This window comes from Gastrolobium bilobum, unplaced genomic scaffold (genome assembly GCF_033153095.1).
Source record: "Gastrolobium bilobum isolate Gb01-03AN ecotype WA unplaced genomic scaffold, APGP_CSIRO_Gbil_v1 utg151328, whole genome shotgun sequence".
NCBI classification, from domain to species: Eukaryota; Viridiplantae; Streptophyta; class Magnoliopsida; order Fabales; family Fabaceae; genus Gastrolobium; species Gastrolobium bilobum.
Window position 1 is genome coordinate 21,290 of NW_026898202.1, and position 25,686 is coordinate 46,975.

Sequence of the window (25,686 nt, forward strand, 5' to 3'; positions counted from 1 at the left end):
AACACACGCTTCACAGCCGTCCAATGCTCCTTTCCTGGCTTGGACATATACCTGCTCAATACTCCCACTGCTTGAGCAATATCAGGTCGAGTACAAATCATGGCATACATCAGACTCCCAACTGCACTAGCATTAGGAACTGATGCCATCTTTTTTTCTTCTTCAGTCTTGGGATACTGGTCAACCGATAACACTTAACCATAATCTTCCTTTGTCACGCTCCCTCTTAATCTGCATACCCAATATCACATTTCCAACACCTAGATCTTTCATTTCAAACTGCTTTGCTAGCAGTCCTTTAACAGTGATGATCATCTTCAAACTGTTTCCAACGAGTAACATGTCGTCAACATACAAATTAAGAATAACAAAGTCACCTTCTAACCTTTTCACATAAACACAGTGATAAACATCACAGCGGTCAAAGCCTAGCTGCACCACATAAGTATCGAACTTCATGTACCACATCCTTGGGGACTGCTTCAGGCCATACAGAGATTTATTCAGCTTGTAGACTAGCTCCTCTTTGCCTCTTGCAATGAACCTCTTTGGTTGCTTCATGAAAATAACCTCCTCCAAATCACCATGAAGGAAAACCGTCTTCACTCCAGCTGCTGCTCCACCTCTAGGTCATATGTACCTGCTACAGACAAAATCAGTCTTATGGAATTTAACTTTGCAACAGGTGAAAATACCTCACCATAATCAACCCCTTCTGTCTGTGAATATCCCTTTGCAACCAATCGAGCCTTGTAGCACTCAATCTCCCCATTGGCACCAACCTTCTTCTTGAACACCCACTTGCAACCAATTGCTTTTCGGTCTGCAGGTAGATTCACCAAACTCCAAGTTTGATTTTCATCAGAGACTTCATCTCTTCTTTCATAGCTTCCTCCCACTGTTTGCCATCCTCCGAGCTCCTAGCTTGTTTTACAGTGCTCGGATCATCACCTGTAATACTAAATGCACAAACATCATCACTAGCACACAGGATATAATTTTTAGGTGTATACCTCTCAGATAATCTTCTTTCCCTCGTGGATCTCCTCAGCACTGGTGCTTCAACCTCATTCTCGGTTTCAGAAAATTCATCCTCTACCTCGTTATATTCAGCAGCTTCAGAATTCAAATTTCCCAATTCAACCTGTGAGTTTACTGTATCCTCTTTCAAACCCACATCCAACTCCACTGTCTGTGACTTTTCAGGAGCTTCAGGAAAAATTTGATTCAACTTAGATTCCCTGAATACAACGTCTCTGTTGTAAGTTACACTTCTAGTATCCGGATTCCACAACTTATAACCTTTGACGCTATCAGAATATGTTTAAACCCATGACTGCAGCGACTTATCATGGAATTGGATCTATGAAAACCGCAAGGTTATTGACTTAGTTTATTAAAAAATATTGATTAATAAATTAATAAATAAAATATGCAAGAGCAAAGGATCAACAAATTCAATCACCTCCAATGTTAAAGAATTGGGTTCTAAATCATATAACTTAGGCTCTGATAACAAATGTAAGAAATTTCAAAATATGATTATATGAAATTAGAACACCAAAAGATTCAGGCTTACTTCTTGTTGAAGACATGATTCTTGATTTCTTCTTGCTTCTTGTTTGCTCTCTGACGCTCCTGCAAGATCGAAAAAACTAGGATCTTCTTCTGCAGTTCACACCACTCCCTAATCACAACTCTAGATAGGGCAAGCTGTGGAGTGACGGTTTTTCTACACACTGTTGTGAATGCAGAGAGACACTAATCAGTTTACAGATATCTAAACCCAAATCAAAAGGATCACTAATTAATTGGGCTTTATACTGCACCCCTATATGGATCATGACTTAGTCCGTTTTTTATTAAAATAAGAAAAACTATAATTGATTGAAGCCCACAATTATTATAAAAATTTCTAACAGTATCTCGATCGAGCCAATAACCGAATCGGATTTAATAACATTGGTTTTTGGAGTTAGAGACTGCATATTGTTATGTCCTCAGTAGTGGTTTAGTATATGTTCCACATGCTCCCGAAGTTGTAACGCAACGATTAAAATTTTGCAAGTGATCTCATAATATGCTGTCAGGTCTATTAAAGTGGTCATTACGTTTTCTGAAATGCAATATACTTTACATGTGAAAATCCTTTTGATGATTTGTATTTGCGATGACAGGAGGGAATGATATGATTTTATTGTGAGTGCCAATCACGAAAAAATGTTATGGCTGTATTGTGTTTTCTTTTTTCTTTTTTCATTTGGAGATTTTGCACCCGGTTCATCAATTTTTTGATTAATATGATCGAGTCAGGTAAGACTATACTGCCGGCAAAACTCTTTCTCATGGTCTTTACGTTGTAAGTGTCAAGCAGGAAAACATCTTATGGATGTATGATTGAGTCTTTTTCTTTTTTCGAGATTTTTTTCACTGGTTTATTGATTATTTAACTAATCCAGTCTAGTTAGGTAGGACTTACAAAAATAACAAAATTCTTCCAATCAAACTCGGGACTTCTAATTCTTAGCACTCATGCATTTACCGTTAGATACACAACATATCTCCTAAATTTGTGAAGTTTGAATGTAAATCCGTTGAATTTCGGGGATTCCGCACGAGATCGGATATTGCTGCTTTGTATGTTGTGGTTGAATGAATCTAAGACCAAAACGTCGCCGTCCAAAAGCTTCCCCTGACGTTGAGCATTCAAAACCAGAGTCTCTATTGAGAAAGAAGTAGCCATTCTTGGCATGCAAACAGATAGATGTACAGAGAGAGACAGAGAGAGATATGTATGTAGAAAGAGAAGAGAAAGTTTACTTGTGAGGAGATGAAGTGGTGTGGTATAATTTATAGAATTTGCACCTCACTTAATTAGTCACTTGTTGTTCTGCGTTGATTAGCTGGATTTATTAAATCTAAGATTGAAATTTGATTTTGATTTTGATTTGATTTGATTTGCGTCATAAAGTTATTCTGTTTTTTTATTACCGTTTCAATTATTACCGCTTTTAGGTTTCTTTATTGAAAATTACATGTTTATAAAAAGCTTGCATTTATTACATGCGCTTATTGTACTTATTCTTCATGATTTTCTTTCCTTTTTGTTTGTTTTTTTAATTTTAATGACCTTCATTATTTCCATTAAATGGACATCTGAGGTATGCTCCTGTTAGCACTAAATTATTTATATAATTATTGCATTATTTTATATTATTTTATATCTTTTTGGGTTGACAATTACACGAAAATAGGCTGAAAGAATATGAAATATAGCCCAATTCCAATAAAGGAAGTAACCAAGCCCAAGTTAATTTAATTTTTGCTGATAATTGTAATTATTCATATTTTTTAGGTATTTTTGGAAGAAGGCACATGGATCAAATTTTTTGGAAGAGGGGACAATTCAGAACCATTGGTTGACAAGAAGATAGACGGCTATTAGCTTTTAGAATTTTTTAGTTTTTAGTTCCTTTTGTGGGTTGTAAAAAATACACAGTTTTAGATTTAGAATTTTTCAATCTTCGTAATCTTCGTTGTTTTTTTTAGAAAACTTTGAGTGTTGTTAGATTCTGTTTGTTGAAAGCTCAATGTGCTTTTCATTTCTTCTTGAACTCGAAGTGCAATGACGAAGCATCTTCGCTGGAAGGAAGAATCAATGGTGCATGCAAGTGAAGTTTAATATTTTTGTTCCTCGTTTAGGGATCGAAACATTGGTTTGTACGATTAACCTTGATCTTTAATTTTGAATGCATGTTTCTTTTTCTGATATCTCTTATTTGTTGTTTTTAAAAATGGGTTTCTAATTCCTTTCTTTTTCTGGGTTTGTCAAAATGATTGGGTGAAATTTTTGATGTGCATTGTTATTGTTTCTTTTATTTCATTCGTTTGATACTTTCATTTTTTCACTTAAGAAATCCATGGGAATGGGACTTGAGTATTTCAACAAAAGGGAATTGGGAAATGGACTTTTGTTAAGTGTTAAATGAACCCTTTTGTTTAGGAATAATCGAAGGTGTATTCTGATACAAATTTCTATAAAGATTCAAGAAACTTTGGGAAAAGTCTTTCTTGAACCTTATTGTTGAATCTGGAAAGCTTCAGCTAAAATTGCCGTAATAACTCATAAATTAAAATAAACATGCTATAGCAATGTACGAATTTGCAGTAATGCAAATAACTTTTGTCATCAATGAATTGAGATATACTCAGAAGCTTTTAATATTGATAAATCAATTCTTTACTTTTTAGATCAATTTTAATGATTAATAAAAACTATACAAAAATTTCTTGTTATAAAAATAATTAAATTTCAATTCAAGAATCTTTATATCAGAAAAATACAAAGAAAAATAATTCAACCTGTTCCCTAAGGACGATAACTCTTTCTTCGGAAATTACTACCCAACAGCTCCAGGCCTCCAGCAACATTATATATTTTAGGCAATACTTTAAATTAAATAATAAAAAAAGCTCTTGCAATGGCTGAGGGTGCTCCTCCTCCATGGCTTATGAATATGCTGGCAATACCGCTGTTTTATTATTTTGTTCTTTGCCTTGTCATTAATTGGCATATAATGGGTAACACATTTGTTATTGGAAAAAAAAAATTAGCTACCCATGCCATAGTAGTAGGAGTGTAAATGGGCTAAGCCGTCCTACAAGGGCCTACGGCCTAGCCTATATTAGGTTAGACTTGAATTATTACTAATAGTAAAATAGAACAGGCTCAAAATTTTAAAAAAACTTATTTAGAAAATAGGTCATAGGCTTTTTTGTACATGTCGGGCCTATAAGCCTCAGGCCGACCTATATCCTATTATTTATTTTAAATAAAATAAATAAAAATTTTAATTTAATAATTTTGAATAAAAAAATATTATTTTAATTATTCATTTAATTGTTGAATTTTTAGCCTTGGATGTCTCTTTGCGAAAGAAGTGGTTGCTGATATCCAAGGAGATATAATAATACTAATTCATATCTTTGAGATATATAAAATTGGCAAAAAAATTTAATTATTGCATTTTAATTAAATATTACGCATTTATGGCAGTTTTGGAAATAATTACGGATCTATTTTACAATGTGACGCCTCATTTAGGCATCTCTCACCTAAGGTTGACACGTGTCATTTTTTATAAAAAAATAATAATAATTTAATCATAAAACTTCTGAAGGCCATAACTTTTGACTCGGGTATCCAATTCAGGTAATTGTTTTTTGATTCCACATAACTTTTCGAGATCTACGCAATGACATCTCATTTGATATATTTTATTTCTCTCAAACATAATTTAAATTTAAATTAGGTAATCCTTATTCCTTAGAGATTTAGAATATTTATTGAATTATTTCATTTATTAATACAGATTTTTCAAATTGATTTTTGAGTTTAAATCACAAATCAAATCTTTATTTTATTTTCCTTATTAATAATAATTGTTACTTTTAATTTAAATAACAAACCAAATTTTTTTATAATAAAAATAAAAATAAAATTTAAATATAATCACACATCAAATCTTGATTAATTTTTTATATTAAATCACACACGCAGATTGGTTCACAATCCAAAACTGTAAAAAATTAAATCACATATCACAAATTTTATTTATTTTCTTCTATCAAATCACAATCCAAACCTCCAAAAAAAAAATCACAATCCAAATTGCATAATTAATTAATTAAAATGCAATAATTAAATTTTTTTCCCATATAAAATTCTAAATCTAGCCTTTTAATTGGTTCCCACCGCCTCAGTTTCCATCGTTCTAACGCAACAACGTGAGAGAGACAGAGAAAGAAGAAACCCTATTTGTTGTTTTTCTTGTTTACCTTGTTGTTCTGTCCGGTCAAACACTTCACTCTTTTTTTTTTCTTTCTCTTGTCGATCTACTCGACTTGTTTTCCAGCGAATTTTCCTAGGAAAATCTGGAGAACCGATAAAAGATGAAGAGAGTAAGGGATGAGGCTCCTCCAAAGAAAACGGTTGAATTTGAAGAAGCTATTAGTTTTGTGAACAAGATAAAGAAACGATTCCAAAGTGATGAGCATGTTTACAAATCAGGCACGAAACAAACTCTTAACAGTTCAGAAACTATATCACAAAACACAGAGTTGTCTTTTGCAGTATATATAGAAAGGATACTGATGCAGAGTAAATCATATGCGTTTACTCTATTATAGGCATTACATTTAAGAGAATAAACTTTAATTTAATATATAAGAATGTATTCTACTTTTTTGCCCCTTTCTTTCATTCCCTATTTAGTACAGACGGCTTGTAATTCTTGATTTGTTTTTAAGATGGAAATTGTTATAGGATTCTTTGATGGACAACGATTAAAGTGCCACATTTTTTGTAAAAAATTATCTGAATGTCACATTTTGTAAATTTTTGTTCATAATGTCACGTTACCTAACTCGCTTACAACACCTGGTGAGTTAGGCGTTGTCACATTTAGATGGGCGAACATTATTTATAGAATAAAAAATAATAATATTGTAAAGACTCATGTGAGATTTTTGTCAATATAAAATAATAACAGCAGGGATTTGAACTTGCAGCGCTTTCATGAGAAAAAGAAATCTGTCAAGAAAGCTGAAGGTTTTGGGTTGGCTTCAGACTTTTCTTCTAAGGAAGACAAGGATACCTTAAAGAACATGTATAGTCAAGCATTCAGTTTCTTTGAGAAAGTTAAGGAGAAGTTGAACAGTGCTGATGACTACCAAGCTTTCTTGAAGTGCCTTCATAATTTTTTCGTCAGTGAAATAATAAAAAGGAATGAATTGCAAAATTTGGTAACCGATTTACTTGGAAAGCATCTTGATTATGGTGGAATTCAATGATTTCCTGGAGTGTTTGGAAAATATTGATGGGTTCCTTGCTGGTGTCATGAGTAAAAAGTCACTAAGATCATCAAAGTTGGAGGACAAAGACAAAGACAAAGAGCAGAAGCGTGAGATGGATGGAGCTAAAGAGAAGGAAAGATACAGGGAGAAGGAGTACATGGGAAAATCCATTCAAGAACTTGACCTCAGTGACTGTAAACGTTGCACTCCCAGCTACCGGCTTCTACCTGCTGATTATCCAATTCCTACAGCTAGTCAGAGATCTGAGCTTGGTGCTCAAGTATTGAATGATCACTGGGTATCTGTGAGTTCAGGAAGTGAGGATTACTCTTCCGAACATATGTGCAGGAATCAGTACGAAGAAAGCTTGTTCAGATGTGAAGATGACAGATTTGAGCTGGACATGTTATTAGAGTCTGTGAGTTCTGCAGCTAAACGTGCAGAGGAATTATATAATAACATGAATGAAAATAAGATCAATATGGAGACTCTGAACCGTATTGAAGATTACTTTACTGTTCAAAATTTAAGGTGCATTGAACGTCTATATGGTGACCATGGTCTTGACGTTATAGACATATTGCGTAAAAACCCAACTCGTGCGCTCCCTGTAATATTGACTCGACTGAAGCAGAAACAGGAGGAATGGAGTCGGTGTCGTTCAGATTTCAATAAAGTTTGGGCTGAAATTTATTCTAAAAATCACTTAAAGTGAAGCAGCAGAAAGAGGATGATATTCTTCAGTCTACTATTGCAGCTGGAAACAAATTAGTTCGGTATTCATGTGATATGAGAGTATGAATGAGGCTGATGGTAGAGTAACTGAGGTAAAGAATGTTCACCGGACTAGTGTAGCAGCCAGTGATAAAGAAAATGGATTATTTTTTGGAAGCTTCACAAGCTTCCACAAGCAGCCAGTGATTTTGGTTTTTCTGTTTATGTTTACTCACTTCAATTCTTTTTCATTACTGGTTTAATGAATTTTATTCAAGGTTAAAATAATAATAATTAAAATTGGTTCTTTTTCACTTCAATTCTTTTTCACTTCGGTATACGGGGTTCTATTATTTTTGTCACTTCAACCTTTGAACCGGAAAGAACAAACTCAAAAATTGAGTTTTTTGATCTATCTACAAATGTTATTATTTGTTTGTTTTATAAACCTCAATAATAATAATAATTTTACAGTTGAATATAATATTTTCAATTATATGTTTTGGATTGAGAGTATGAATCGATGATAGAAATATGAATTATTTAAAATAAATAAAAATATATCGCTAAGCATATTTTTGAAAAAATGATAATTAATTAAAAATATCATGATTCATGAAGAAGTAATTATAAGGTCTAAACAGTAACTTCAGTCATCATAACCACAACTAACAAATATATACAGATTATAATTTATACATAATCGATACATTATTTTGCCGTGTGAAATTTTCCAAGCTCAATACTGTTAACACACAAATTGCAAGTTCTTCCTCACACATAACTTCCATGTAGGGATTTAAATGGATCAAATGGTCTATTAAGTGTTTATAATTCGGTCTAAGTAGGTTAGGTTTGACCTAGCTAATATATTTAGTAAAATAAAATAGGCTTGGACCTCAAAAAAAACTTGTTTAGAAAACATTTCCTTTTACAAATATTGACCTATACGTCAGTATATCGTATTATTTAATTTAATTCAAATAAAATAAATAATTATTTATATAAATTTAACTAATAAAAATTAATTTTATATATATATATATATATTAACTTTGATAATTATTAAAGATTCGTAGGCTTAAACATGTTAATATGCCTAGGTCATATATTTTGATTTTTAAATATAGACAAGACCAAACCTATAATGTAGAGTACACCAAATTATAGGTTGCATTGACGTGGCTACCCAGATGGGGAGGAAGAACAAGATTGAAGATGATTATGTTACTGGGGTGAGGATCGGGCAAGGAAAGTATGGATCTGTTTCGTTGTGTAGGTCTCTTGTTGGCGGCGCGGAGTATGCGTGTAAGACTCTGAAGAAGGGGGATGAGACTGTTTACAGGGAGGTGGAGATAATGCAGCACTTGTCTGGGCATCCTGGGGTTGTGACTCTGCTGGCAGTGTATGAGGAAGCTGATTGCTCTCATCTGGTGATGGAATTGTGCTCTGGGGGAAGACTTGTCGACCAGATGTTTAGGGAGGGCCCTTGTTCTGAACAGCGGGCTGCTAATATACTTAAGGAAGTGATGTTGGTCATCAAGTATTGTCATGATATGGGAGTTGTGCACAGAGATATCAAGCCTGAGAATATTCTGCTTACTGCTTCGGGGGAAATAAAGCTTGCTGATTTTGGCCTGGCCATGAGAATTTCTAAGGGTAATATGTTAAACCTGTTTGGATGATCTTCTTTTTTTGTTATCCTATGGTATATATATGTGCTAACTTCTATGAATAGAATCCTTACACAACCTTCCTTGTGTAAAATTCCATCCTAGTCATTCTGTTAATAAAAAATGTCTAGGCAAGTTTGAAGAAGTTCATCATGATGAGCTTTCAACTGAATTGTACTTTACTAATGTTACCCTGTACATAGGAGTAAAAATTGGAGAGTTCAAATGGTCATCTCCCTTAAGTTTACTATGTTCAGTATTCAATTAAATTTGCTAGCGGTCTAAGAATAAGAGGTCCTAGAGAACTGGGAGCCCTGCATATGTTGCACCAGAAGTGTTGTTGGGTAGATACTCAGAAAAGGCGGATATATGGAGTGCTGGAGTGCTCCTGCATGCTCTGTTGGTTGGTGTTCTTCCATTTAAAGGGGATTCACAAGAAGCAGTTTTTGAGGCTATTAAGAATTCCAAGCTAGAGTTCCAAACCGGGATGTGGGAATCAATATCTAAACCTGCACGAGATCTTGTTGGGAGAATGCTGACAAGGGATATTTCAGCAAGGATAACAGCTGATGAAGTACTTAGTAAGTTTATGGTAGATTATTAATGTTTTGTAGCGTGCTTTATCTCTCTTCCTCAATGATGAATACACCAAAGACTAGTTGTATTTGGTCTGATTTTTTGTTTTTTAATCTTGAAATAATTAAAATTAGAAATTTCCAAGTTTTGTTGAAAAGTATCTTTGCCGTTCACATGAATTCTTAATAATTAGAAGGATTGCCTTGTTTTGGTTGGGATAACAGTGGTGGGAATCTGTTAATTCTCACATACTTTTGTTAGTTTTTATTATGTGTTCTTCTATGTGGTTGAGGCTCTCTTTTTCTCCCTAATGTTTTTAAACAGGAAATAAAATGACAGTACTTTTAAGTTTTAAGAACTGTTCGATTGTTTGCATGTTAAATTAATATTATGTGGTTCAATTTCAGGACATCCATGGATATCTTTCTACACAGAACGTACATTGAAGATCCTGCCCGTTGAATCAAAGTTGAAGCACCAAAATGGAGCTGCTTGCCACAACTTTGTTGCTGCACCTGAACCTAGGTTAGGAAGAAACAGGATGGATGATGGGTTCCTTAATGAGGTTTCAAGCCTTTCTTCATCATCTGAAAGTTGCAATTCAGAATATCATGATGTTTGTGTGTGGATTGATGCACTTGCCAATGCAATTTCACATGTAAGGATATCTGAACCAAAGAAGAGCAAGTTGTGGGCAGTTCCAATTCATCAACAAGGTTTATATAACATGAGGGCTAACCTCTGTAAAGCATTTTGACCTACTGACAGGTTGACACCCCATAAACCACTATCTCTGCTGCTTTAGCTGGGGTTTTATAGTATACTTTGCCCAACACATTCTACAGTTGGCAAAAGTGGATTACATTTTTTTCCTCTAAATAATGATTACTGAGAAAACTCAGCTAGTTGTACAGAACCTGTGAATATGATATTAGTGTGTCACTGCATGTTTTTGCTCTTGCTGGAGCATGATAAATAGAATGCTATGATTTCACTTCAGTGAAAACTTGACCTACTCATATGTTTTTTTGGAAGATTTTAATCCGAAACCATGAGTGCATAAGCGTATGTTATCCCTCCCATAACGCTGCATGTGTACTTATTTAGTGTTGGCAATTTGTATTTCAAGACATACTTTTTTGTACAGATGGTAGCGAGGAGTTTGACCTTGAGTCAATTATATATAGCAATGGCGTTTACTTTGAAAATGGAGTTGACAGCTGCTTGCTTATTTTCACTGAAAAAAAAAGGAAAAAAAAGTACTTCTACTTGTGTTTAGAAGAGGCGAATCTTAACTACCAGGGGATAGATTTTGAAAGGCTATAAAATTTAGATTATTTATCTGTTAAGGTGAGGTTAAGGGGTAATCGAGATAATAGGTAGGAACATATTTAGGAAGAGGGTATAGCTGAAAAAGGAAACATTAGATAATTCAATCCAAACCGAAAAAAATTGGATTGGATCGGATCAGATCGGATCGGATTTGAATGTTTTACTTCAGGAAAAAAAAAAGCATGTATGGGAGAAATATGTTTGGACGTCTACTTTTAAAAAGAGTAAAAGTCATAAAAAAAAGTTAAAAATCTTTTTTTTTTAAATGAAAATTTTAGCTTCTAAAAATAACATAAGTTAAAACACAAATATTTTTTCAAAAACTAAATATTGAAAACTCATCCAAACAATCACTTATTCTCATAGAAGTGAAACAGAGCACTTTTATTATTATTGTGAATTTAAATTGGAATCAAGGAATGGGAACACCCATTTATCAAGTATATATTATTTTATTTTTTAAAAATTCCTGATATGAATTAAGAGAAATCAAATAAAGGAAATTCAAGAAAAAACAAAGTCAGGTATTGGATGAAGGAAATTCCTAAGATAGAAATTAGGGAACAAATTAGGGAGAAAGTCAAGAAGAATATCAGAAATTTGTGTAAGGAAAAAAGTCCAATATGATGACAATATTGAATGGTAATTAACCTGGTATTGACCAATCATAAAGGGGGAATAAATACCAATGATTTTCAGATTTCAAATTTGAATTACCATTTCAAAATCCAAGTTAAAGTTATTCATTAGTATTTTATAACAACTCCTACTTTATACATGTTCAATGTTAATATGATGACAATATTGAATGGTAATTAATATGATGAAAATGAGAAACGTGTGTAAGGAAAAAAGTCCAATTTCGTTAATATGATGACTATTAAATGGTAATTAATCTGATATTGAACAATATAAAGAAGGGAATAAATACCAATAATTTCCAGAATTCAATATTTGGATTACCATTTCGAAATCCAAATTAAAGTTATTCATTAGTTTTTTAAAACAGTTCCTACTTTATACACGTTCAATGCTTTTTCTTATATAATTTGACGATATTCATTTTTTTTTCTTACTAGTTCATTATTTTTCTTACCTAATTTGACCCTGTTGATTTTTTTATTCCATAACATGTAATTTGTTATTCCCATGGGATTGGCGGTATCAGATTGATCAAAGTTAAGAGCAATATTAAAAAAAAACTTTTTATCTTTCTTTCTTTATTTTTTAACTTTTCAAAAATTTTAAAAATAGCAGAGGTGAAGATTAACGACCCGTTTGAATGAATTTTTTTTTCAAAAATTGCATTTTATAAGTAAAAAGATATATTTTTCACTATAAGTTATTTTAGATTTCTATTATAAAAAAAGCAAAAATTACAGTTACTTATATAATTATATATAATAAATAAAATTTACTGAAATGTAGCTGGGGCTCCGACCCTACCTAAGCATAATGTGGTTCCGCCACTGATGGGCAAGAAAACAAAAAAAAAAAACCGTCTAACGTCCAAAAGAATGGCTCCACACAATGGCGGAGCCAGAATTTAACTTTAGTTGGGGCAAAAAATTTGACATGTCAAACATTTATCATAATTACACATACCTTTTATTTTTTAATAATATAATATATGATGATTTATATTATTCATTTAAAAACATATTCTGAGATCAATTAGAATAATGTTTGGTTCATTACTTATTATGTTGTGGGAGGAAAGTGAAATTTTATGTTTGAAATGTTTATCGAAAAAGTTAGTGCATTTTTATATGTTTGCTCTGATATATAATCAACGACAATTAGGCTGCGCATGACAATCATTCTGATTCCTGGCACTGTTTCTGAAAAGGAATGATTCTTTTCTATTTCTGTGCCTTGGAACAATTCTGAGAATCAGAATTACGTTTGTTAACATATTTTATTTTTATTCCGAGAATCAGAATTACGTTTGATAACACATTTTTTTTATTCCGATAATCAAAATTACGTTTGATAACACAATAAAAATCTATTTCTTTACTTTTGTTTATAGATTTCATCAACTGTATAAAATTGCAAATGACAATAGATTTTAACCGAAATACCAAATTTTATATTTAAAAAATTATATAAAAATTTATAATATTTTATTTATAGTTGTCATGCCTTAACCTCATCTTTGGATTGAGAGGAGAAAATGGAAAAAAGTTTTTAAAGTTTCAAATCTTTTCTCAATTGACTGAAGAGAAGAAAAATAAAGCAACTAAAATAATAGAAATCAAAAATTAAAAAAATTAGCGTCATCTCTTTCTTAATCTTTTCTCTCATTTTCTTCCATGTCATTAAAAATTTATTAGGGCCGTTTGGATGGATTTTTCTCTCTCAAAAAGTTGTCTTTCTTCAGAAAAAAAAAGCATGTATGAAAAAATATGTTTGGACGCCTGCTATCTTTTTTTTTTTTTTTAACTTTTCAACAATTTAAAAAATAGCAGAGGTGAAAATTAAGGACTTGTTTGAATTTTTTTTTCTTTCAAAAACTGCATTTTTAAGGAAAAAAATATTTTTCACTATACGTTAGTTGCGATTTCTATTTTAAAAAAAGCATAAATTGCAAAAAAGTCAAACATTTATGTGAAATTTGTTGAATATTTGCGTTACCATTTCAAAATCCAAATTAAAGTTATTCATTAGTTTTTTAAAACAGTTCCTACTTTATACACGTTCAATGCTTTTTCTTATATAATTTGACGATATTCATTTTTTTTTCTTACTAGTTCATTATTTTTTTTACCTAATTTGACCCTGTTGATTTTTTTATTCCACTGATTGAGGAAATTTTTTAAAATCGTAATCAAATACACCCCTTGAAATAGTGACGCACGCAGGAGAACATAAACTGGAACATCCTATATTATATTAAAGGAAACAACGTTAGCTAAGCAAAAAGAGTGTGACTCTCAGAGAGTACCCGTCTTCTTTCTTTCTTTTTTCTGTGCCGTTCGCGTATTCCCCTAAAACTTTGATAGCAGATTTTTAGGGTTTCAGTCCCTGATTGAGAAACTACGTCGTAATAGTTTCCCAATTTGTGACTTTTTTCTCATTGCTTATACTCTCCGCAACGCATTACAGGATCATTGGCTGGGATTGCGAAGGTTTGTTTCTTTTTCTTTCTATGTTCTGGCATCTTCTTTTCTTGTCTTGCAGGGGTCTCGTGATGTGATGGCGCTTTTTGGCGCCATTACGTTGCGAGAAAGCTTCGGGGTTCGATTTACTTTCTTGAAGTTTAATATTTGTGTTTGGATGCTTTCCTTGTGGTTTTGCGTTCATTCATGATCAATCTGACTAGAATTCGTTGACTGATCTTTCTCTATTTTGACTGCAGAATTGTGTCTTGCGGCAAAAATCGGATTTTGCACACTGGGTACGTGATCAACACAAAGATTGGTGTTGCGTTGGTACTTTACTGATAGATGCTATGAGGATGAAAAGGAAAGGAAGTGAGTGTGACGAGTCCTCGAAATTGACTGACATTTTGAGATCCAATCATGGGTCTCCGTCGTCCAATTTTGAGACCCATTATTCGATGGAAGATTGTTCGAGGTTGAAGAAGAGGTGTAGAGAAAATACTAAGATAGACTCAGCTGGTTCCTACAAGAGTAGGGTGGCGGGTTTTGCCACTGCTCCTCCTTGTGGGACATTGTCTCTGATGACCGCGGGAAGAGGCCTAAAGAGGAAGATAGGTTGCATTGACGTGGCTACCCAGATGGGGAGGAAGAACAAGATTGAAGATGATTATGTTACTGGGGTGAGGATCGGGCAAGGAAAGTATGGATCTGTTTCGTTGTGTAGGTCTCTTGTTGGCGGCGCAGAGTATGCGTGTAAGACTCTGAAGAAGGGGGATGAGACTGTTTACAGGGAGGTGGAGATAATGCAGCACTTGTCTGGGCATCCTGGGGTTGTGACTCTGCTGGCAGTGTATGAGGAAGCTGATTGCTCTCATCTGGTGATGGAATTGTGCTCTGGGGGAAGACTTGTCGACCAGATGTTTAGGGAGGGCCCTTGTTCTGAACAGCGGGTTGCTAATATACTTAAGGAAGTGGTGTTGGTCATCAAGTATTGTCATGATATGGGAGTTGTGCACAGAGATATCAAGCCTGAGAATATTCTGCTTACTGCTTCGGGGGAAATAAAGCTTGCTGATTTTGGCCTGGCCATGAGAATTTCTAAGGGTAATATGTTAAACCTGTTTGGATGATCTTCTTTTTTTGTTATCCTATGGTATATATATGTGCTAACTTCTATGAATAGAATCCTTACACAACCTTCCTTGTGTAAAATTCCATCCTAGTCATTCTGTTAATAAAAAATGTCTAGGCAAGTTTGAAGAAGTTCATCATGATGAGCTTTCAACTGAATTGTACTTTACTAATGTTACCCTGTACATAGGAGTAAAAATTGGAGAGTTCAGATGGTCATCTCCCTTAAGTTTACTATGTTCAGTATTCAATTAAATTTGCTAGCGGTCTAAGAATAAGAGGTCCTAGAGAAAATGCTTATAATAGTTTGAAGCTAACCATTCATACTCTAAGGTCACTTTGTTTAATTTTTAAGCATTTAAAAATATCAGTAATTCAATTGACATATATATAAATACACACACATAAGTAAAAGATACATACATGCATACATGAGTAATTTATGCATAGCCTCATTGTCTAGAAATTTGCATTGCAGGTCAGAACTTGACGGGTTTGGCTGGGAGCCCTGCATATGTTGCACCAGAAGTGTTGTTGGGTAGATACTCAGAAAAGGCGGATATATGGAGTGCTGGAGTGCTCCTGCATGCTCTGTTGGTTGGTGTTCTTCCATTTAAAGGGGATTCACAAGAAGCAGTTTTTGAGGCTATTAAGAATTCCAAGCTAGAGTTCCAAACCGGGATGTGGGAATCAATATCTAAACCTGCACGAGATCTTGTTGGGAGAATGCTGACAAGGATATTTCAGCAAGGATAACAGCTGATGAAGTACTTAGTAAGTTTATGGTAGATTATTAATGTTTTGTAGCGTGCTTTATCTCTCTTCCTCAATGATGAATACACCAAAGACTAGTTGTATTTGGTCTGATTTTTTGTTTTTTAATCTTGAAATAATTAAAATTAGAAATTTCCAAGTTTTGTTGAAAAGTATCTTTGCCTTTCACATGAATTCTTAATAATTATAAGGATTGCCTTGTTTTGGTTGGGATAACAATGGTGGGAATCTGTTAATTCTCACATACTCTTGTTAGTTTTTATTATATGTTCTTCTATGTGGTTGAGGCTCTCTTTTTCTCCCTTATGTTTTTAAACAGGAAATAAAATGACAGTACTTTTAAGTTTTAAGAACTGTTCGATTGTTTGCATGTTAAATTAATATTATGTGGTTCAATTTCAGGACATCCATGGATATCTTTCTACACAGAACGTACATTGAAGATCCTGCCCGTTGAATCAAAGTTGAAGCACCAAAATGGAGCTGCTTGCCACAACTTTGTTGCTGCACCTGAACCTAGGTTAGGAAGAAACAGGATGGATGATGGGTTCCTTAATGAGGTTTCAAGCCTTTCTTCATCATCTGAAAGTTGCAATTCAGAATATCATGATGTTTGTGTGTGGATTGATGCACTTGCCAATGCAATTTCACATGTAAGGATATCTGAACCAAAGAGGAGCAAGTTGTGGGCAGTTCCAATTCACCAGCAAGGTTTATCTAACATGAGGGCTAACCTCTGTAAAGCATTTTGACCTACTGACAGGTTGACACCCCATAAACCACTATCTCTGCTGCTTTAGCTGGGGTTTTATAGTATACTTTGCCCAACACATTCTACAGTTGGCAAAAGTGGATTACATTTTTTTCCTCTAAATAATGATTACTGAGAAAACTCAGCTAGTTGTACAGAACCTGTGAATATGATATTAGTGTGTCACTGCATGTTTTTGCTCTTGCTGGAGCATGATAAATAGAATGCTATGATTTCACTTCAGTGAAAACTTGACCCTACTCATATGTTTTTTTGGAAGATTTTAATCTGAAACCATGAGTGCATAAGCGTATGTTATCCCTCCCATAACGCGCTGCATGTGTACTTATTTAGTGCTGGCAATTTGTATTTCAAGACATACTTTTTTGTACAGATGGTAGCGAGGAGTTTGACCTTGAGTCAATTATATATAGCAATGGCGTTTACTTTGAAAATGGAGTTGACAGCTGCTTGCTTATTTTCACTGGAAAAAAAAAGGAAAAAAAAGTACAGCTACTTGTGTTTAGAAGAGGCGAATCTTAACTACCGGGGGATAGATTTTGAAAGGCTATAAAAGTTGAGATTCTTTATCTGTTAAGGTGAGGTTAAGGGGTAATCTAGATAATAGGTAGGAACATATTTAGGAAGAGGGTATAGTTGAAAAAGGAAACATTAGATAATTCAATCCAAACCGAAAAAAATTGGATTGGAACGGATCGGATCGGATTTGAAAACAAATCAAAACCGAAGGGATGATTATATGATCAAAACGAAGGGATTGGATCGGATGAATTTTGCTTCCAAAATCGATCCAATCCAGACCGCGAACACCCCTAGTGAATCATATGCTCGGAAAAAGAAAGAAAAGGTGCATATGCTTTGGAATATTTTTTTAACGAAGAGGGTAATTTATTATTTAGATCTCTCATGAGTCATGATGATTAGGATTGGCTCATAAAATGCTAGATTGAAATTAATGTTAAACAAATTTGTTTATTATTAGTTAAAAGAATAGAAAAATATGTAATCATAATAAATTAATTCTAGATTGTAGTAAAAATCATCAAAACATAACCAATCACCAAACTTAATTCATAATTTTTATAAATATAATCAAAACAATTAGTAATTCATGAAAATTGTGAATTTAAAAATGTTTAAACCCAAAGTTTCTGGTTAGCTCATTACAAGTTGAGAGAAAAGTAAATTAATATGGATTGAATTTTGGTAACTTAAACCAGATTAATTGATAAGTCATGACTCAATTTAACAACTCCGGTATCGAGGTATAAGTGTTTACTCTACTTTCGCTTTGAGTCAACTATGTATTATGGTAAAATAAGAATAAAAATTTCATGGATATATCTTAAACATAATTTACTAATAAAATTGATTCATGAATTTTTGCCCTCTTTTTTACTCTCATGGCTCAAAGTATTCCGATCAAATCAGGAAAAAGAGAGGGATTTAGTGTGTCCTTTTAAAGGACGTAAATTATGTCCTTTTAGACATAAATAGTTTTGTCAATAAAGAGAGGACAAATGATATATTTTAATTAAAATACGAGATAATTCTCTTTTTGTTTTTATTAGAAGAATGGGATGATTCTCTATAATTTAACCTTATCTTTGGATTGAGGGGAGAAAAGGGAAGAAAGTTTTTAAAGTTTCAAATCTTTTATCAATTGACTGAAGAGAAAAAAAAATAAAGGAACTAAAATAATAGAAATAAAAAATTAAAAAAATTAGCATCATCTTTTTTTTAATCTTTTTTTCTCATTTTCTTCCATGTCATTAAAAAATTATTAGGGCCTCTTTGGATGGGTTTTTCTCTCTTCAAAAGTTGTTTTACTTCAGGAAAAAAAAACATGTATGGGAGAAATATGTTTGGACGTCTACTTTTAAAAAGAGTAAAAGTTATAAAAAAAAGTTAAAAATCTTTTTTTTAAAATGAAAATTTTAGCTTCTAAAAATAACATAAGTTAAAACACAAATATTTTTTCAAAAACTAAATATTTTTTAAAAATCTAAATAACTTTAACTTTTATAAAAAGTACTTCTAAAATAAATAAAATATAAAAATATTTTTTTTGAAAACTCATCCAAACAATCATTTATTCTCATAGAAGTGAAACAGAGCACTTTTATTATTATTGTGAATTTAAATTGGAATCAAGGAATGGGAACACCCATTTATCAAGTATATATTATTTTATTTTTAAAAAATTCCTGATGTGAATTAAGAGAAATCAAATAAAGGAAATTCAAGAAAAAACAAAGTCAGGTATTGGATGAAGGAAATTCCTAAGATAGAAATTAGGGAACAAATTAGGGAGAAAGTCAAGAAGAATATCAGAAATTTGTGTAAGGTCACTGTTCCCCCGCACTCCGGATTAGTCCCATAGCCGGCTCAAAGAGTCGAAGCTCGTGGGGATACCGGAGGGAGCCAACTCGCACTCAAGAGGCAATCACGCCTAATTTAGGCGTCACTCATCAGGTGTTGACATGTGTCATATTTTTTTTCAAAAAAATATAATTTAATCATAAAACTTCTGAAGGCCATAATTTTTTACTCGGGTATCCAAATCGGGTAATTCTTTTTTTGATTCCACATAAATTTTCGAGATCGACGCAATAACATCTTATTTGACATATTTTATTTCTCACAAACATAATTTAAATTTAAATCAGGTAATCCTTCTTCCTTAGAGATTTATAATATTTATTTAATTATTTCCTTTATTAATACAGATTTTTCAAATTGATTTTTGAGTTTAAATCACAAATCAAATCTTTATTTTGTTTTCCTTATTAATAATAATTGTTATTTTTTAATTTAAATCACACATCAAATCTTGATTTATTTTTTATATTAAATCACAAACCCAAAACACAGAGGCTTCTGAGTTTAAAAATGTGACACGTGTCAACACCTGACACGTCACCAATGACGTCTAAATTGGGTTTCAATCAAGAGGCAATCACGCCTAATTTAGGTAATTTTATTTTTGAAAAAAATGCATAAGCCATAATTAATTTCAGACCATAAATAATAACTTAGAAGCTTATAGCATTAATCATTAAATTCAAAAATAATATTCTTCTTCCTTAGAGATTTAGAATATTTATTTAATTATTTCCTTTATTTCTACATATTTTTCAAAATGATTTTTTAGTTTAAGTCACAAATCAAATCTTTATTTTGTTTTCGTTATTAATAATAATTTTAATTTTAATTTTTAATTTAGATCACAAACCAAATTTTTGTTATAATAAAAAAATATTATTAAAAAAAAATTAAATCACAAATCAAAATTTTATTTATTTATTTATTTATATTAAATCACAAATCCAGAACTCAGAGGCTTCCGGGTTTAACGTTTCTTATAATATTATTCTTGCAAATTTAAATTGTGTTTGTGAGAAATAAAATATGTCAAATGAGATCTCATTGCGTAGATCTCGAAAAGTTATGAGGAATTAAAAAAAGAATTACCTGATTTGGATACCCGAGTCAAAAGTTACGGCCTTCAGAAGTTTTATGATTAAATTATTATTTTTTTGGAAAAAAAATATGACACGTGTCAATATCTGATAAATGACGCCTAAATTAAGTATGATTGCCTCTTGAGTGACGCCCAATTTAGGCGTCTTGAGTGACGCCCAAATTGGTCGTTATATTGTACAATAAATATATAATTATTTCCAAAACTGTAATAAATGCGTAATTAATTTATTAAAAAACATGGACTTAATTTTTTTGGCTAATCCCGTCAAAGCATTTGACGTATTAGGTCTTGAAGTTTGATAACTAATCATGTCTAATTTGTTGTCCTGCACAAGTTTGATAATCAGGTCTTGCTTGGGTTTTTTCTTAAAAAAAAAAAAGCTAAAAACAAATTAAGTGATAGGACCATGTTTAAATAATGAGTTTGATGTTTGTCATTTTAAATGACATAAGTTATATTATTTTAGGAGAGATATAGAGATAAGAAATGAAAATCATGGGAGAGAAAGTGAGTGATTTTTTTAATTTAAATTTTAAATAAAAAATAATTTCTTGTGTGAATCTCTCTATTAAAATGATGTAACATCTAGAGCGCTGACGAGGGCAGGGAGTAATCGCCGGTGCAAAGGGGCACGGACAAGGAGCGGCTCCTGACAGGCTTCCAGCGTGGGGTTACATGCATGAATGAATCGAATCGACACCCGAAAGAGAAGAATTCCAAAGACTGTGCAGGTATGAGACTGCACAGTTTGAGAATAGCTTATAAGAATCAATTGGTACTACCTATACTAACAAGATGCATCTGCTTTTCGGTAGCCCGGATCGGAAGAACTCCACAGTTAGGTGTGCTTGACTAGGAGCAATTATGGGATGAGTGACCTCCTAGGAAGTTTTCCCGGGAAGTGTGCGAGTGAGGAAAAAGCACACTGAAAAGTCTCGTGTTAGTATGTGGGGATAGTCATTGATTCTTGAAGCGACCGGGCGTTACAAATGACATAACTTTATGTCATTTAAAATGACAAACACTTTCCACTTAAATAATATGGTGTTGAATTTAACTTGCTTTCTACTATGATAGGCACATTTTATGTATCTAATTGTATTTAAAAAGTTATAATTTATTCTAAATTATTTGTCACTTTAAAAAAAAATATATTATTTTCTTAGCTCTACTTTATTTTTTTATTTCTACTTATTGGAATAAGAATGATTTAATAGAGTGAAGGTGTAATATAATCAAATAAACTTATATTTTCATTAAATCGTAAAGAATTTAATGAATTATTTAATTTTTGTACAAATCTTTAAACAATGATTATTTTAAAACTAAAAGAATTTGTGCTTTTAAAATTAGGTAATCCTTATTCCTTAGAGATTCAGAATATTTATTGAATTATTTCATTTATTAATACAGATTTTTCAAATTGATTTTTGAGTTTAAATCACAAATCAAATCTTTATTTTATTTTCCTTATTAATAATAATTGTTACTTTTAATTTAAATAACAAACCAAATTTTTTTATAATAAATCACACACGCAGATTGGTTCACAATCCAAAACTGTAAAAAATTAAATCACATATCACAAATTTTATTTATTTTCTTCTATCAAATCACAATCCAAACCTCCAAAAAAAAATCACAATCCAAATTGCATAATTAATTAATTAAAATGCAATAATTAAATTTTATTCCCATATAAAATTCTAAATCTAGCCTTTTAATTGGTTCCCACCGCCTCAGTTTCCATCGTTCTAACGCAACAACGTGAGAGAGACAGAGAAAGAAGAAACCCTATTTGTTGTTTTTCTTGTTTACCTTGTTGTTCTGTCCGATCAAACACTTCACTCTTTTTTTTTCTTTCTCTTGTCGATCTACTCGACTTGTTTTCCAACGAATTTTCCTAGGAAAATCTGGAGAACCGATAAAAGATGAAGAGAGTAAGGGATGAGGCTCCTCCAAAGAAAACGGTTGAATTTGAAGAAGCTATTAGTTTTGTGAACAAGATAAAGAAACGATTCCAAAGTGATGAGCATGTTTACAAGTGAGGTTGCTACCCTGTTTAAGGATCAATTTCTTGATAGTTTCCATTTCTCCTTTTCATTAACGGTTTTAGTGAGCGGAGTTCTATGGCACCCATGATGCGGTATAAGAAGGAATTGGAGTGAATGTAAACTTATTTACATAACAGAATATAATTTTGTGACTGAGTAGGTTCCTTTTTTATTTTTTATTTTTATTTTTTAAGTTTGTTCTGTTTTTTTTTCTTTGTACGTTTCGTCTGTTCTAGTATGTGTTTATGTTTGTTGAGTAAATGTAAGTATGAGAGAGAGAGGGAGAGAGAGAGGAGGAGGAGGAGAAAGAGAGAAGAGATCAGAGAAAGTTTCTGAGTGAGAACTGTGTTATTGACTTAAGAGAATAAACTTTAATTTAATATATAAGAATGTATTCTACTTTTTTGCCCCTTTCTTTCATTCCCTATTTAGTACAGACGGCTTGTAATTCTTGATTTGTTTTTAAGATGGAAATTGTTATAGGATTCTTTGATGGACAACGATTAAAGTGCCACATTTTTTGTAAAAAATTATCTGAATGTCACATTTTGTAAATTTTTGTTCATAATGTCACGTTACCTAACTCGCTTACAACACCTGGTGAGTTAGGCGTTGTCACATTTAGATGGGCGAACATTATTTATAGAATAAAAAATAATAATATTGTAAAGACTCATGTGAGATTTTTGTCAATATAAAATAATAACAGCAGGGATTTGAACTTGCAGCGCTTTCATGAGAAAAAGAAATCTGTCAAGAAAGCTGAAGGTTTTGGGTTGGCTTCAGACTTTTCTTCTAAGGAAGACAAGGATACCTTAAAGAACATGTATAGTCAAGCATTCAGTTTCTTTGAGAAAGTTAAGGAGAAGTTGAACAGTGCTGATGACTACCAAGCTTTCTTGAAGTGCCTTCATAATTTTTTCGTCAGTGAAATAATAAAAAGGAATGAATTGCAAAATTTGGTAACCGATTTACTTGGAAAGCATCTTGATCTTATGGTGGAATTCAATGATTTCCTGGAGTGTTTGGAAAATATTGATGGGTTCCTTGCTGGTGTCATGAGTAAAAAGTCACTAAGATCATCAAAGTTGGAGGACAAAGACAAAGACAAAGAGCAGAAGCGTGAGATGGATGGAGCTAAAGAGAAGGAAAGATACAGGGAGAAGGAGTACATGGGAAAATCCATTCAAGAACTTGACCTCAGTGACTGTAAACGTTGCACTCCCAGCTACCGGCTTCTACCTGCTGATTATCCAATTCCTACAGCTAGTCAGAGATCTGAGCTTGGTGCTCAAGTATTGAATGATCACTGGGTATCTGTGAGTTCAGGAAGTGAGGATTACTCTTCCGAACATATGTGCAGGAATCAGTACGAAGAGAGCTTGTTCAGATGTGAAGATGACAGATTTGAGCTGGACATGTTATTAGAGTCTGTGAGTTCTGCAGCTAAACATGCAGAGGAATTATATAATAACATGAATGAAAATAAGATCAATATGGAGACTCTGAACCGTATTGAAGATTACTTTACTGTTCAAAATTTAAGGTGCATTGAACGTCTATATGGTGACCATGGTCTTGACGTTATAGACATATTGCGTAAAAACCCAACTCGTGCGCTCCCTGTAATATTGACTCGACTGAAGCAGAAACAGGAGGAAGGAGTCGAGTCGGTGTCGTTCAGATTTCAATAAAGTTTGGGCTGAAATTTATTCTAAAAGTCACTTAAAGTGAAGCAGCAGAAAGAGGATGATATTCTTCAGTCTACTATTGCAGCTGGAAACAAATTAGTTCGGTATTCATGTGATATGAGAGTATGAATGAGGCTGATGGTAGAGTAACTGAGGTAAAAAATGTTCACCGGACTAGTGTAGCAGCCAGTGATAAAGAAAATGGATTATTTTTTGGAAGCTTCACAAGCTTCCACAAGCAGCCAGTGATTTTGGTTTTTCTGTTTATGTTTACTCACTTCAATTCTTTTTCATTACTGGTTTAATGAATTTTATTCAAGGTTAAAATAATAATAATTAAAATTGGTTCTTTTTCACTTCAATTCTTTTTCACTTCGGTATACGGGGTTCTATTATTTTTGTCACTTCAACCTTTGAATCGGAAAGAACAAACTCAAAAATTGAGTTTTTTGATCTATCTACAAATGTTATTATTTGTTTGTTTTATAAATCAATATGTAAAAAGTTCGAGTAATAAGGGACTCGATTATATTTAAGTGAAGTCTTAATTATGAAAACGAAAAAACAGACATTAAGAGAATATTGTTCCTTTGAGTAAGTTCACTCGACTCAACTCGAAATAATTGAAATTCAATGTATTTTTTAAATACTAAGAGTTTCTGGAAGAAAAAAAGTTGCGGGTTTTTTTCTACCAATTGGGCCCCTCCCTTCACCACCCCTTTGTTTTATAAAGAACAATGGACTATCAAGCCTCTCAGTTGGGGCGGTTATATTTATTATATTTTAGACGTACCACCCTTACTATCTAATTATTTATCAAAGTCGAAATCAGCAATAGTTTTTTTTTTCTTTCTATTTTTTTATTATTGATTTCAAATTGATATAACAATAACCAATCAAATAATAAGAGTGATAAGTCTAAAATAATAATAAATATAACTTTCTCCGCTTCTCAATTCGCTATAACCTTTTTTTCTCCATCCTAACCAAGTTAGTACTCTCAATTTGCCGTTGATTTTAGAGTACATAAAACATCTGGTGTGATTATGCACGTCAAAATTTTGTTCCGGCACACGCTATGCCATTTGTTTGATATGCCCTCGGTTACAATACTATTCTTAAGAAGTAAATTATTTTGAGATGATCAACATTATATTCATTTCGCTAATTACCATTTTCAAATAAAATACTTACATATTCATCATAGTTTAATGAGGCTACTATCCTCCAAAGGTCGCCCAAAACTTTTTACCTCAATAATAATAATAATTTTACAGTTGAATATAATATTTTCAATTATATGTTTTGGATTGAGAGTATGAATCGATGATAGAAATATGAATTATTTAAAATAAATAAAAATATATCGCTAAGCATATTTTTGAAAAACAAATATATACAGATTATAATTTATACATAATCGATACATTATTTTTCCGTGTGAAATTTTCCAAGCTCAATACTGTTAACACACAAATTGCAAGTTCTTCCTCACACATAACTTCCATGTAGGGATTTAAATG

The 25,686-nt window shown here is 32.5% G+C and overlaps 1 protein-coding gene and 1 pseudogene across 1 annotated transcript; both read left to right on the forward strand.

The window, feature by feature from the left end:
• The first annotated feature begins 8,762 nt into the window (after positions 1-8,762).
• LOC133313807 (serine/threonine-protein kinase PEPKR2-like) lies at positions 8,763-14,596 on the forward strand. Its single transcript, XM_061515206.1, has 7 exons — positions 8,763-9,228; positions 9,374-9,437; positions 9,591-9,823; positions 10,226-10,534; positions 14,259-14,281; positions 14,334-14,410; positions 14,512-14,596. The coding sequence occupies exons 1-7, from the start codon at positions 8,763-8,765 to the stop codon at positions 14,594-14,596; spliced, it is 1,257 nt and encodes a 418-aa protein (XP_061371190.1).
• A 5-nt stretch (positions 14,597-14,601) lies between these two features.
• LOC133313806 (serine/threonine-protein kinase PEPKR2-like) lies at positions 14,602-16,911 on the forward strand (annotated as a pseudogene).
• The last annotated feature ends 8,775 nt before the right edge of the window (positions 16,912-25,686 follow it).

What these genes read in the sequence shown, in the direction of transcription:
- LOC133313807 (XM_061515206.1), top strand. Translation starts at nt 8,763, where the DNA reads ATGGGGAGGAAGAACAAGATTGAAGATGATTATGTTACTGGGGTGAGG. An exon ending in GGCCATGAGAATTTCTAAGG is followed by an intron (nt 9,229 to 9,373) that starts GTAATATGTTAA and finishes AAAAATGTCTAG; the next exon opens with GCAAGTTTGAAGAAGTTCAT. An exon ending in AGTTCCAATTCATCAACAAG is followed by an intron (nt 10,535 to 14,258) that starts GTTTATATAACA and finishes AACGCATTACAG; the next exon opens with GATCATTGGCTGGGATTGCG.